General features: G+C 36.3%; 1 protein-coding gene across 4 annotated transcripts in view; it reads left to right on the forward strand.

Moving 5' to 3' along the window:
* ARHGEF3 (Rho guanine nucleotide exchange factor 3) overlaps positions 1-13,509 on the forward strand; it is a 99,146-nt gene extending 85,637 nt beyond the window's left edge. For 3 of the 4 annotated variants that reach the window (XM_072347101.1, XM_072347102.1, XM_072347103.1), the window contains 9 exons: positions 2,126-2,233; positions 4,409-4,579; positions 6,348-6,410; positions 6,794-6,890; positions 6,982-7,058; positions 8,842-9,099; positions 9,205-9,375; positions 10,038-10,224; positions 11,186-13,509. In XM_072347101.1, coding sequence (XP_072203202.1) covers positions 2,126-2,233; positions 4,409-4,579; positions 6,348-6,410; positions 6,794-6,890; positions 6,982-7,058; positions 8,842-9,099; positions 9,205-9,375; positions 10,038-10,224; positions 11,186-11,532 — 1,479 coding nt within the window. In that variant the 3' untranslated portion in view covers positions 11,533-13,509. The remainder of the gene's footprint in view (positions 1-2,125; positions 2,234-4,408; positions 4,580-6,347; positions 6,411-6,793; positions 6,891-6,981; positions 7,059-8,841; positions 9,100-9,204; positions 9,376-10,037; positions 10,225-11,185) is intronic. The other variant, XM_072347104.1, reaches the window with a different exon arrangement.
* The last annotated feature ends 515 nt before the right edge of the window (positions 13,510-14,024 follow it).

A 14,024-nucleotide genomic window follows, 5' to 3' on the forward strand; every position in this document is an offset into this window, starting at 1 on the left:
CTGATTCTTTATCTTAAATGATTGTGTTAGAATCCTGTAATAATGCTGATCTCTCATTACTGAAACAATGAATTCCTAAGATGTGCTACGAATTTTAGCTCTCTTGAATTCTGATCAGATTTGTCTGTGTGAGATCATATGGTGCTCTATGTGAGGAAGACAAAATGTGAGGCTGGGACATAAGCAGTAGGACTTTTGCAGATGCATCATCTGCGATGATCTAGCTTTCCTTTGATCACTGGGGGAGATGCTGACCTCTTGTGGCTTAAAGCAGGGACCTACAGAAGATCATAGTGCTTTTTGATAATGATTTAAACTGGTGTTTCTTATCTTTTACATCATTTTCTGTAGCCATTAAGGTTAGTAAAGCATAAACATTAATAACATTAGTTTTTTATATATGTTGGTGTGTATGCATATGTGTGTCACTGCCCAGACGGTTTTCTCCTTGAAATGGATGGGGAAATTTTAAAGGAAGGTCTGGACTGTATTTCCCCTGGGACGGCTGGCATCACTAGCTAGTAGACAGTGCAGGTTTCAGGCAGTCTTTGGACTGCTGAGATGAAGAAGGGGAAATCATATTTCCTTTTTTCACTTCCTCTTCCTCTTCAAGGGAAAGATGATTTCCCTTCTTTTTACTCAGGCTGATTTTCTGCAGGGTTATGTGATGCTGTGACTCAATTTTAACTACTGTTTGAGGTTTGTGTGCCCCACAGGACACACAGTGTCATTAAAGAACTTTAGTTGTTGTCATCATGTTGTAGCACCGGCTGCCTGCATGGGACTTGGTGTCCTTGCACTGCAGCATGCAGGTTCTGCTATGGGATGTCATTTGTGCTGCAGGACTGGCCTTCTGAGCAGCCATCAGAAAGAAGCAGCTGATGGCTGAGCCACCAATTAGAAAAGAATTACAGTAGAATCTCGAAGATTTTTCTTCTTCAGGTTTTGGAGCTGTGTAGATATGATAGTGGTGCTGCAATGGCATAAAAACAATAGTCCTTTGAAAACCTGTGTCAAAGATGTAACTGCTGGAAGGAAGCAATATCACTAGCAGTGCAATGGTGAAGGTAAAGAAGCCTGGCTTAGGCTGATAAAATGTTTTAATGCTTCATTTCATATGTAGATGAATACTTTATTTTTTTGCTTGAAGATTTAACCCTTTGTCCCTCATTTCAGCAGGCATTTATGGACTTCCAGGTCTGCCTGCTGGGAAGTAAATTAAATACGTAGCTGCTGCTTCTCACCTTTCCTCTGTTGTAGTTCTGGTGGAAGAAAATTTTATTGCCTGTTATACAAGATGATGATCATTGCTGCTCCCCCCCACATCAAGAGTTATGATAAATCTGCATTATTTCCAGGATTTGCCTTTCTGAACACAAGCATAGTAGGCATGCTTTGTTTTGTTTAAAGATACATCTAGGAAGCTGGAGGCACAGGAAGCTTACACAAACTTTGTAAACATGGCTGAAAAGGAAAGCTGAACTGCTTTAGGATGCCCTTGAAATAAGATGTTGAGTGTTCTTTTTTTTATTTTAAGGGAGAAAAAAAAAAAAAAAGCATGAGAATGTTACTGATGCATTTGTCAGTATGTACAGTATGTATAGGTATTTCTATATGAACGTGAGCCCAAAAGGCATTTACAGATTGATCTGAATTATATTTTCTAGAGCAAAGTACAGTTAAATGAATAAAATCACACACTGACAGCACCGGAAAGCAAAGAAACAAACTCAGCTTTATTTGAAAATATTCATTTCAGTGACAAGATTATCGTAGCACATTAGTTGCAAAGCACTGCTGAAAATGGCTTTTTTTAAGAATAAGATTCTTGTAATAAACTGTTTGTCTCTTTATCCTTCCTTCTCCTGCCACCAGCCATGCCAGCTTCTCCATGATGACATATTTCTGCTGTTTCCAGGACCTGCATGTACCAGCCAGGAGTAATCTGTCATTGTCGGCTTTTAACACTGCTTTTTATTTACTGCTCTCTCGAATTATACATCAGATTTGCAAGCTTGCTTTTTATAAATAGTTTGCTAGGAAAATAAGCAAAACTGGCAGTAGTGTTTATTTAATAGTGTTCATGTTTCCCCTTTTTTTCCCCTTTCCTTTTTTCCTAATACAGGAACCAAGTAACAAGCGGGTCAAGCCCCTTTCTAGAGTTACATCACTAGCAAGTCTTATTCCTCCTGTACGAGCCACTCCATTGAAGCGGTTCAGCCAGACACTTCAGGTAATAACATTAAATGCATTGCTGCATTAAAGGGCATTTCTGAAAGGGGAAAGCGCACACAGACACATACTTACTTTTGGGTTACTGTGGGAGGGAGTATGAAATACACGTACATGTGTTGACGTAATCATACGTGCCACTGTAATATGACAGACGGGCTGAGGTAATTTATGACTACGAAGTCTCTCAGTTGAAAAACTCAAAACTCTTACCTCAAGAACCACTTCTCTCACTGTCCAGATAATTAATGTTTATTAATTACCAGGAAAACTATTACACCCAGAGCAAAGTGTTACAATTGCTTTTTAAATTTTTCGAAGAAGAGAGTTTTCTATGCTGCTACTTCCTGTTAACTGTGACTGATCTCTTTGAGAATGTTATTTTTGGTATAGCCAGTCAGATGTAACTGACGTGTTTCCTTCTGTGTGATGAACTTTGACCTTCCCTAGGGAAAAGATGTATTGAACAATTGGAAAAAAAGTAATCTTCCAAAGCTGCTGATAAAAATCAATCAAAGGCGAGCAAACTTTAAATGCATCTAAGAAATTAAATCATTTTGTAGGTGCAATTTCCACATTATATGTTAGACGCATAATATTTAACATAGCTATGAATAGAACTTGAATTTATGAAGTATTAGTGACTTCAGACCTAGAGATTTCAAAACTTGTGGGTCCTCAACTCCTAAAGGTCATGATGAGTGAGGGACAGTTGAGAGCTGAGATACTGCTGTGGATCTGGCCTAGAAAGCTTTGGAAAATAACCCTGTTTCTTCTTTAAAATAGTTTGTGTGACAAACTATATGTGCGATCCAAAGAGTTATTTAAAAATGCTAATTTCAGTAGAGAGAGGAAGTAGAATTATACCCAGGTATTAAAATGTTATTTAATATTTAATCTAAAGTAGCTATGTTAGAATAACATTGATGTTATCTGTTAAATAAAAAGTTATGGGGAAAAAAAGCAACAACAAAACACTTTTGTAATGGTAGTATCTCATAAACAGATATTACAGCATTTATTTAATGTTGATTTTCCTGTGATCAGTTCCTGCTATTTTGAAAGCACAGACATCTGCATACAAAAGCTGTGTTTATGGGGGTGGCGAAGAGGCAAAATGGGCTGAGCTGCCTTCAGTCTGGGTTGGATCCAGAAGGTATACCATAGCGTGACTAGAGCAGAGATGCCTGTATTCCCTGGAGCGTATAAATCTCCTCCACAGTCTGCCTGAAGGAAAAAACTGGCCTGACTCTGAAAGGAGTACATTAGTTCCAGTTGTGAGGCGTGTGGAAAATGAATTAATTTTTGGCTAAACTGCTTCTGAGCACAGCACTTCCCTTTTCACAGCCTTCCACAGCTGTTGTCCTCGTTTAAGTACCTGTGCTTTCATTTTGTAGCAAATGCCTTTGAGATTGGTTTGTCCAGTACAATAATTAATAATTAATCAAGTCTGACTTCAGCTATTGAAATGAACTGTCCTTTTATGCATGTACTAGCAGCCTCCGTAGAACCTAGTGAGAGCTACATAAATGTGTTTCAGGACAAATTTTTACAGAAATAGGCATGAAAACCATAGAATCACAGAATGGTTTGGGTTGGAAAGGACCACAAATAGCACCTGATTTCAACCTCCCTGCTATGTGCAACCAACCACCAGACCAGGCTGCCCAGAGCCACATCCAGTCTGGCCTTGAACGCCTCCAGGGATGGGGCATCCACAACCTCCTTGGGCAACCTGTTCCAGTGTGCCACCACCCTCTGAGTGAAAAACTTCCTCCTAATATCTAACCTAAGCTTTTCCTGTCTGAGTTTAAAACCATTCCCTCTTGTTCTGTCACTGTCTACCCATGTAAACAGCCTTTCCCCTTCCTGTTTATACGCTCCCTAACATGGTGGGTTTGTAGGGCCATAGCATCTCTGTACAGCCATCTGAGCAACTGCATCCCCCAGAAGACAAACCAGCCAACGCAATAATATATTCAGTCAGTCATATGGATGCGTCATTCCATTACCACCATAGTTCATTCTTGTTACATGGCATATAAATGTGCTGTATAATTTTGTGCGGCTTTAAACACGATAGGACATGGACATTGAATTATGTATGTAAATCCATCTGAAAAAAACACCATGGTATGAATTTGCTATAACAAGAATTACTTCTGTGTGTTTCTAGCGTTCTATCAGTTTCCGCAGTGACAGTCGCCCAGATCTGTTCAGTCCACGGCCATGGTCTCGAAATACACCTGCTGCTAATACCAAGCGGAGAGACAGCAAACTGTGGAGTGAGACCTTTGATGTTTGTGTCAATCATATGCTTACGTCTAAAGAAATCAAGCGTCAAGAGGTACAAGTGTTTACTTATTACTATTTTTTAACTCTAAGTCTTATGTTCGGAAGTCATCTTCAAATCATGGAGTAACAAATGCTAGTAGACATTAGGATAGCACTTGAAACTTTCTTGAAGTTAATCAGAAGACCACCATTTCTGCAAGAAGTAGAATTGCATCTCCAGACTTTATAATTTAACCTTTATTTAATTGATATAGTCTTTCTTAAGACCCAGCTTGTCATATTTCTGTAATAAATGTGAAGTTACTAAGATGCATTTTACTCTGGCTGCATGCATGTACCTGCTTTGTGTGACAGTTTCTGTAGGGATGGTTGACACTCATGTTTTACTTTATTCTGATCATGATGGGTGAGTATGCTAATTCAAGTGCAGGTGTTGTGTATGCACAGAAAAGTGTAATGATTTGCTCTGTAGGAAAAAACTGGTTTTGGGGAAATCTTCAGCACTAGAAAGATAACAAGTTAATAAAAAAATGTATCTTGCAAAGAAAAAAAATGAGTACATCAATGCTCTTAATGTGTTGCATGTGACGAATTCTACTTAGTTCATGTTACAGCAATGGCAAAGCTCCTACTGAGATCATTAAAGGAGAAATATGTTGTATTGACTGGGTTAAGTTGCCTTGTCTTGACAGAAACCCTAAGACTAAGTGAGGTAGCCAAGAAGTGGGAACCATAATCTTCTATATGTCTATTTGCACACATATAGTCCAGGGTCTGTTTGCTCTGCATCAATCGCTTATTTATTTGTATAAGTTCAGCTAGATTTTATAGCAGTATCAGCAAAGTTTGTCACAATTTCTCTCAGAGTATTTCAGAGACTAGAAGTCACAAAGCACACAACATCAGACATTTCTTTTCAGATTTTAACACTAAATCATTCTCAGGATTGACTTCTAGAACTGAAAACTTCAAAGGCAGTTTATTGAGGAATAAGCTGTAGAAACTGTTTGCATAGCATAACATTAATTACTGTCTTGGAGCAGAAGCCTGGACCTTTCAGAGGACTTAGATAAATGAGCTTTCCTTGGGAGCTTTCCATGAGGGTTCTGCTTTATGTTGGTTCTTACAGTGCATTCCCCAGCACAATATCTGAACCACTTCCAGGAGTCAGTTAACTTACACTATGGCAAGCCTTACATGTATGCATATTATCAAGTTAGGAGAATATGCAGTAGCTGAAGATGTTATTCCATGATTTATGAGAGTTTAAAGCCTTGACTGTAATATTAAAAATTCTGACCAAAGTGTTGTTAACTTCATTGTATTCCAGTTTAGAATGAAATTGTGTAGCACATAAATACAAAGCTATTCTGGTAAACCAGTGTGTTAGCATGGAGATTATTTTTAATCTGCCAGATTTAAGGTCTCAAATCTTCTTCAAGAAAGGTAACTGACATCAGCAGGCTGTTAAGTATAGCTCAGTATTTGTAACAAAAAACCCAAACAACTAAACATAAGCTGATAGCAAAACAACAACCAAAGCAATGTTTTATAAGATCTATCTTTTGATCTACTAGACAGCCTGGAACTTTTATTACTGCATATATTATACAGAACACAAGGCAGTCGTACACCAATGAGTGTATAAATGGTATTTTTTGAACTAAAGTAGTTAAGATACAGGTAGCAATAGGAGTAAATTCTTTTCCAACTGATGTGTTTCTGGGTGGGGGAGCTTTATTCAGTATGAAGCTGGGAGTAAATTATTGACTATTTTAGTTTAAATATATATTTTAATGATATCTGTATCTTTTTCACAGGCCATATTTGAACTTTCCAAGGGAGAAGAAGACTTAATAGAAGATCTGAAGTTAGCAAAAAAGGTCTGTTTAAAACAGAAATAAGTGTATGTACGTGGGGGTGGGTAGGGTACAAGTTAAAAAAAAAACAAACAAATAAACAACAAACCAACCAACCCACAACAAACACTATTCAGTAGTTCTTATCTATTTTAAAATAGTCCTTGCTTTTTACAATTGCTAGAACTGGAGGAGGAAAATAAAAAGCCAACCTCAAAATTGTTTTCCTGCTCTTTCTGAAAACTTAAACATGATGCATATATTTTTTTAAAAACTTAGATATGCTTATGAAACATAACATAGTCTCAGCATTTGCTTCATTTTTACTTATGTGAGCATTAAATACTATCATTAGTTTTTCAGCTACCAGTGATACATGAATTTGGGCTCTCCTTTTTTATCTTCAGGCTTATCATGATCCAATGCTTAAACTCTCCATAATGACAGAGCAAGAGTTGAACCAAATTTTTGGAACACTGGACTCTCTAATTCCTTTACATGAAGGTAAAACTCAAGTAGTCTTTTGCTGCTATATCATTCCATTTATTTTTGTAGTTCATTAAGTGATGTCCCTTTTATTTTAAATCACATTTAGATCTTCTCAGGCGACTTCAAGAAGTCAGAAAATCTGATGGATCAACAGAACACGTTGGCCATATCCTTGTGGGCTGGGTAAGGCACATTTTAAAATCAGTGTTCGGACTCAGTTTGGAGCTGCAGCATAGTCGTAACATTTATTTGCGATTTACAGAAGTATCTACAATTTCCATATCTAGCATAACATTTCAAAAAGACATTCTCAAAGTATTTTTGAAAGGTAAAGACAAACAACTGGTTAGAGGTGTAACGGAACTTCTTCTCTTTTGAGGGATTTTCTGTGAAAGGCTTAGACTAGGTTGTTGTTTTAAAAACTCCCGCTATTCAGGAAATGATCGTTCCTTAGTGTGCTTCAAATAAAAATCAAGTCAGAGTCTATTCAAGTGGTGTAGATTACTTAAGGATCTGCCTCTGTTTGTGCTCTGATTTTTGAGAGAAATGGGGCTTGAAGAGGCACATTGTGTAAGGCCCCCTATAGTCATTTCTGAATGCTCTTGTGTTGCAATCAAGGTGATAGATAGTTGTTAGTGTGTCAGAGAGATTAATTTCCTTGGGCTTTGTTTGTTGAAAGGCAAGCAGAATTACAAGAGAGATGCTTATGCTGGCCTGCAGAAGAAAACGTTCACTACCATATAATAACATAAACTCTGAAAAACAGGTTTTGTTAGTTTTGTTGTTACAATTGCTCATTATATGGAAAAAAAGGGCCTCTTATTTAAGGATTTAGACGTGTGAAAAGTTTATTTATAAAAATATATCTATGTACTTAAATTTAGCAGGAAAAAAGGGCTTGAAGTTTTTAAGGGATTAGGTGATGACAGATATTTAGCTGCTCTGTGTGAAAACAGTACTTTATTCTAAACATAAGGAACATTCTCACTGCTATAGTTAATGATAAACTGTGAGGTGTCAAAAATGATCTCTGGTTTTCTTTGCATAAATTAATTTTAGCTGTGTATATTTTCTGGTGTCTTTGAATACCAGTGAACTTTTTTTGATCCAAATACACGAGACTACTTTCCTTTTGGAGATTTTAGGTATTGTTGCATGTGAATACACCAGTATTCGTAGAAAGACATATTGTTTTAACTACTATTAAGCAAGATTTTTTCCCCCACATTAAAAGCACAGTTCTGTCACCTTAATTTGGTTGATTCTTGAAGGCAATATAGGAAAGATTTCAAGGTCAGCTCAATTAGCTATCAGATATTCAATTTTCTATTCCTTTAACAAATTAAGTGTGTGTAAGTTAGTAGGAAAAAGCTCATTTTGTAGGAGTTGCGCAAATCATCATTATGTTTACCTCACGTTAATTATATTTTGATCACAAAGTGTCCTGCAGAGCTGGTAGAAACTTATGTTCTCTTCAATAATAAACCTAATTTCAGAGAGATGCTTTTGTATTTTCCTGTTCTAATCAAACAGGAACATCTATATCAGATCAGCATAGTGTTAATCTAAAACAGACCAGGTTTGATGGTACTTGCTTCTAGGCTTTTGTTTCAATTAATAATTAACATAAGACTTCTGTGTTCAAATACTGTTTGCATTAAGGAGTGCACAACTGTTAAGTCAGGCTTTCTTAATGCTTTGAGTAATGTAGGGAATCTCAAGGAACTGAGGGATGAGCTGATCCTTCTGAATCATTTAAATGATGAACAAGGTGATCAGAAGAGCACTGGAGACCTTATAAATTTCAGAATCATTATCATCAATGAACTGTGGATAAATCTCCAGAAAAAAGACTCTCAGCATCAGTTCTCAAATTTTCAATCACTTGAAAAGTTCTTTAGAGCAAACTGCTCCAATTCAGCTGCAGAATAATTTATTCTAATTTATTTCTTCCTCCTTTCCTCAGCTTCCATGCTTAAACTCCTACGATAGCTACTGCAGCAATCAGGTAGCAGCCAAAGCCTTATTGGATCACAAGAAACAAGATCACAGAGTGCAGGATTTCCTGCAGCGCTGCTTAGAGTCGCCTTTTAGTCGCAAACTGGACCTTTGGAATTTCCTTGACATCCCAAGAAGCCGTTTGGTTAAATATCCATTATTGCTCAGAGAGATTTTGAGACACACACCAAATGATCATCCAGATCAACAGCACCTTGAAGAAGCTGTGAGTTACTGGTTTTCTTTCCTTTCATATTTATTTTCTATTAAAAATATATAATATAATATCAGATAATCTAATTAAAGTTCATGTGTTCCCATTCTTTTGTAGATTAACATAATTCAGGGAATAGTGGCTGAAATCAATGTAAAGACTGGTGAATCTGAGTGCCAGTACTACAAAGAAAGACTTATTTATCTTGAAGAAGGACAAAGGGATTCACTGATTGATAATTCACGTGTTCTGTGTTGTCATGGTGAACTGAAGAACAACAGAGGAGTGGTAAGGAAAAAATGCTTTGTTAGAGATAGCTTTAGCTTTTAAAGATGTCTTCATGTTGCATGATGAGCAGTGTAGCAGAAAGATTAATAAAAGCAGAAACCAGCCATTCCTGTATTTTCTATATTTTAATTAGAAACAACATGAAATTTTGAATGGAAAAAAAAAAAAAAATCATTCTCATTAATTGAGCTCATGACAGTTTTATGAAACAAACAAATGATCACAAGTTTAAATGGATTTTTCATCATTCAGAGTGCCTCAGGTAGCATGTTTATACATGCCAAATAGAAGGATTATGTATTTTCATATGTCAGACGTGTTGCTCACAAACACTTCTGCTTTCTGTGGTATTTCATTCTAATGAAAACGTGGCCGCTCAACAAATTTATTCAAAGTACTGAACTCGGTACTAAAAGCTGAACTAGGACCGTCACATGGAAAGTGAGGCAGAAAAAAATCTTAGATGTTTTTAAATTGTTAGATGTATATATTTGTTTGTTGCTGGGCAAATAGCAGCGAAATAGGAATCCTTATTAAGTTTAACTTTAGATAACACATAATATATGGTTCTAACATAGCGGTTTAAATAAATCCAGTTTAGTGATGATGCTAATAATAATAATAATAATAATAATGATTTGTTAATTATAAATTTTTACCAGAAACTGCATGTCTTCCTCTTTCAAGAAGTCTTAGTAATTACTCGAGCTATCACCCATAATGAACAGCTCTGCTACCAGCTGTATCGGCAGCCAATTCCAGTGATGGATCTTGTGCTAGAAGACTTGCAAGATGGCGAGGTTCGATTGGGTGGATCCATACGTGGTGCATTTAGCAACAATGAGAGAAGTATGAAAACATCTTTAGTTTTATTTGCTCATATTTGCTCAATGTAACCTTAAGACATATGCCAACAAGACACGAGTGTTCTCTCTAAAATTCACATATCTATATGGTATCATGGTTCTTATTTCAAACTGGTTTATTATGCTGTAGCTTGCTTCTTTTAGATTGTTTCTCAAAGTCCATCTTATAGATAATGGAATTCCTCCCCACACCTGGTTTTGTATAGAACTGGGTAGGAGAGAATAAACTGAACACAGTGACAAAACTGGAAAATTATAAGCAAGTCAATTTTGAAATCTTAAGCTTTAGTCCTTATGAACTCTCTATTATAATATGGAGACATTTATGGGTACTCCATAACTAAGCCTTTCAACTGGCAGATAATTAATATGATGTTCAGTGTAAAGATTTGCAGCTATTGTTGTTAATGGCAACAGGTAAGTATAAATATCCTTCTGTGTATGCCTGTTATAAAGATACTTGTTTCATTACAAGAGTCCTTTGAATCTTACTAATCTTGTGAAGATTTTTGAGGTTTATTTTGTGTATTCGCTTTATTGGTGAACTGAATGGAAGAGATGAGGCAATATCCAGATGACACAGTATTCAATGAAAGTTCTGGATATCTGCTGTGCAGAGGAGTAGGAGGATATGCTTTAAAGTATTGGGAGGATCCTTCGTTCTGCTGATTCACCTAAAGCTGTGCAGTTAGCTCATGCATCGCAGAACCAAAATTGTTTAATCCAGCAATGACTAGGAATGTTAGCACTGTTCTGTGTTCTTGCCCCCACAGAACATGGAGATACCTGGTCTCTTCTCTCTGGTCTGATATGGTATTGGCAAGAAAACCAAACTTTGACCATTAGACAAAGATTTTGCTGCTTCATTATTTTAGTATACTAATTTGTTATGAAATTAGTTCAGCTAAAGCATTCAGCATTTTAATACGCATTGTTTCTTTCAGTCAAAAACTTCTTTAGAGTCAGCTTCAAAAATGGATCCCAAAGCCAGTCTCACTCACTGCAAGCCAATGACTCCTTCAACAAACAGCAGTGGCTTAATTGCATCCGACAGGCCAAAGAAAAAGTTGCGTGTGCAGGAAAAGCTGGAGTGCCAAGCACAGAAGCGTGTTTTATTTTGTCACCAAATGGAAGCAGGGTATCCCAGGGAGAAACCATGATTGAGCAGATGGACCAATCTGACAGTGAGTCGGACTGTAGTATGGACACCAGTGAGATCAGCATCGACTGTGAACGTATGGAACAAACAAACCCTTGTGAAAATGAAAAACAAATAGAAACCAATGTTTGACACAAACTTACTCATGGAACAAAACCTGTGTCTTACCTGTACAGTATTTGCATTCCACACATGGAACCATTTGGAGAAGCACTTTTAAAATATTTTTGGTGACATTGTCAATGCAGTCCTTCTTGTATAGTACTTGTATGCGTGTAGTACTGTAACTGCCAGTTTGTGTAAGCTGGAATCTCCTGCAACTCATGCCCCGTCATTATACTTCACAAGCATCTAACATGGATGAAAGAGGTACTTGACCAGTTATTCTCAATGTCCTGCTGTAAACAGAATCTCTAAACTACTGCTTATAAGCTCATTACATAAAGAATCTTCCATAATTTTTTACGTACTTTATCTGCCCTTTAATGGGGCAGATGAAGATGTGGACTACTTAATATTGAGTTTCAGGAATGCGTATTGAGATCACAGGTTTTCACAAAAACCTGGAAGTTAAAAACGGTTCAGTGTAAAAAAAAAGAAACATCTTGCAGTAACCTATCTGACCTCTTGTGGTTTTAAATCAACAAAAGCTGTAGTGGGCCATGTAATCAGTGACTTCATAAGGATTGATTTTTCAAAATGAAGCACTGTACAAGGATCCATCATTTGACTGATGGGATAAACGTTAAAATCTGGTAAGTTGAAATGGTCAGCATTATGCTATGGTTTAAATATCAAAGCACATCATCATGCGAAAAATAATCATGTAAATGACAAAACCAAACCTCCACAGCTAGCACTGAATTAAATGAAATGCTGAGAATACTGGATATTTGTAAATAAGTTGGTAGTTTGCTCTCAGTGCCATATATCTGTATATGTACCTGTACCTATTCTCTCAAATAGGGTAAGAATGAAAAAAGCTTTTGCTTGTGAATAAGCCCTCTTCAGCATTTTGCACTCCACTGACCTCCACTGTTGGTTTTAAACACCACTAAACTAATGTTAAAAACATTTAAGTTTCTGTAAATGTCTGTTTACAATTACATGTAGTTATTGCTGGTTTTTATATATTTTTCTTAAACTAAGTGACAATTTTGTATAAATGGTGCTCTACAAATGTCCTGTGGGATTACGTAGAGAAAGTTCAAACATAAAGAGAATTGATTTTCCTTTAGGATATATTCCATCCTTTATATTTTTGTCAAAGTTATTTTTAAATGTTTTGTTGCATTTACTCTCATGCTGTAATTGGAAATGACACTGTGTTTTTTGGTGGCTGATTTAATCTACTCATTATGATGAGAAACAGATGAGTCACTTAAAAATGCAGTCTAAAACACTCAGTTGAACATCCTGTTATTCTTCAGGAATCCCTGGGTAATATTTTATTTCTTAGTGTAAGAAATAATGCCAGTGCTGAATGATAGTATGGCAAGCTATGAAACTTGGAAGAAATTTAAATGATCCTTAATATAAGAACCTGTGCAAAGTACCATCAAAAGTAGAAAAACTAAGTTATTGCCAAAAATGTTTATTTCTTGTCCTGCAGGTTTACAGAAAATTGTAAATGTCAATTATCTTGCATATATATACTGATGTGCATTACAGAAACCAGTGCGACAAGATTATGAGCAATATAAAACAAGGTATTTTTATTTTTCCAAAAGAGTCTGATTGACCCGATAGAACGTGTTTCTGTATTTATACTTTTTTCAAAAAATGTATTTCTATTTCTGTTTCAGGCTTTGTAATTTATTTCAACTGCTTCATTTTTAGAGCTGAATGAGTATGACAGTGAAGGCAAGGGAAAGGAAAAACTTACAGAAGAAAAGGAGTAGAAAAGCTTATTAGATGGTAAACCATGTTCGTAAAAATTGCTCAGTGAAATGCTTCTGAAGAGAGAAAGTCAAGGGAAGGGTTCAAATGCAGAAGGAAAGGTTGAATGTGTGTACTGACTTCTTTTCTATATATTTTTGTTTCATAATAGCCTTAAACTTTTCTGGAAGCATTTCAAATAAATTACATTAAAGCGTTTTGATTTTTTTCATTTGGTTTGGTTGTTTGTGCAAGAAGACTACAAAAAGGTTTCAACTGTAAGGACGGTAAGTCTTAACATGTTATGACCAAGACTTCTGGGGGAAGCGTTACATAGTTGGATCTAATTTGCTAGGAACAAATGTAGTAATGACTGCTAAGCAATAATCCAGCGCATTCCCCAAAGTTTTGTGGTGTTTAATCAATTTATTGAGTAGGTAGAGCGAAAAATTAAGAGCAACCATATGTCTGTCTCCTGATCCGGTTTGGATCACATCTCTACTAAATATATGTTCTTTCAAAGTAGTCATTATTGTTAGCAATCCTGGTGTTAGAAAAATGGGGTCTAAGAAGTTGCAGTAGGAGATAAACTGGCTGAATGGCTGTAGCCATTCAGTGAGCATAAACCTATGCTGGATTCTTATGTGAAGAACTGTGTCTGATTTCCCAGGACACTCATTGCCCAATGTACATTGCTTTCACAAATGAGATATTTCTGAACCATGTAATTTTGACATTAGGTCTCT

The sequence above is a fragment of the Excalfactoria chinensis genome, chromosome 12 (assembly GCF_039878825.1).
Source record: "Excalfactoria chinensis isolate bCotChi1 chromosome 12, bCotChi1.hap2, whole genome shotgun sequence".
Taxonomy (NCBI): domain Eukaryota; kingdom Metazoa; phylum Chordata; class Aves; order Galliformes; family Phasianidae; genus Excalfactoria; species Excalfactoria chinensis.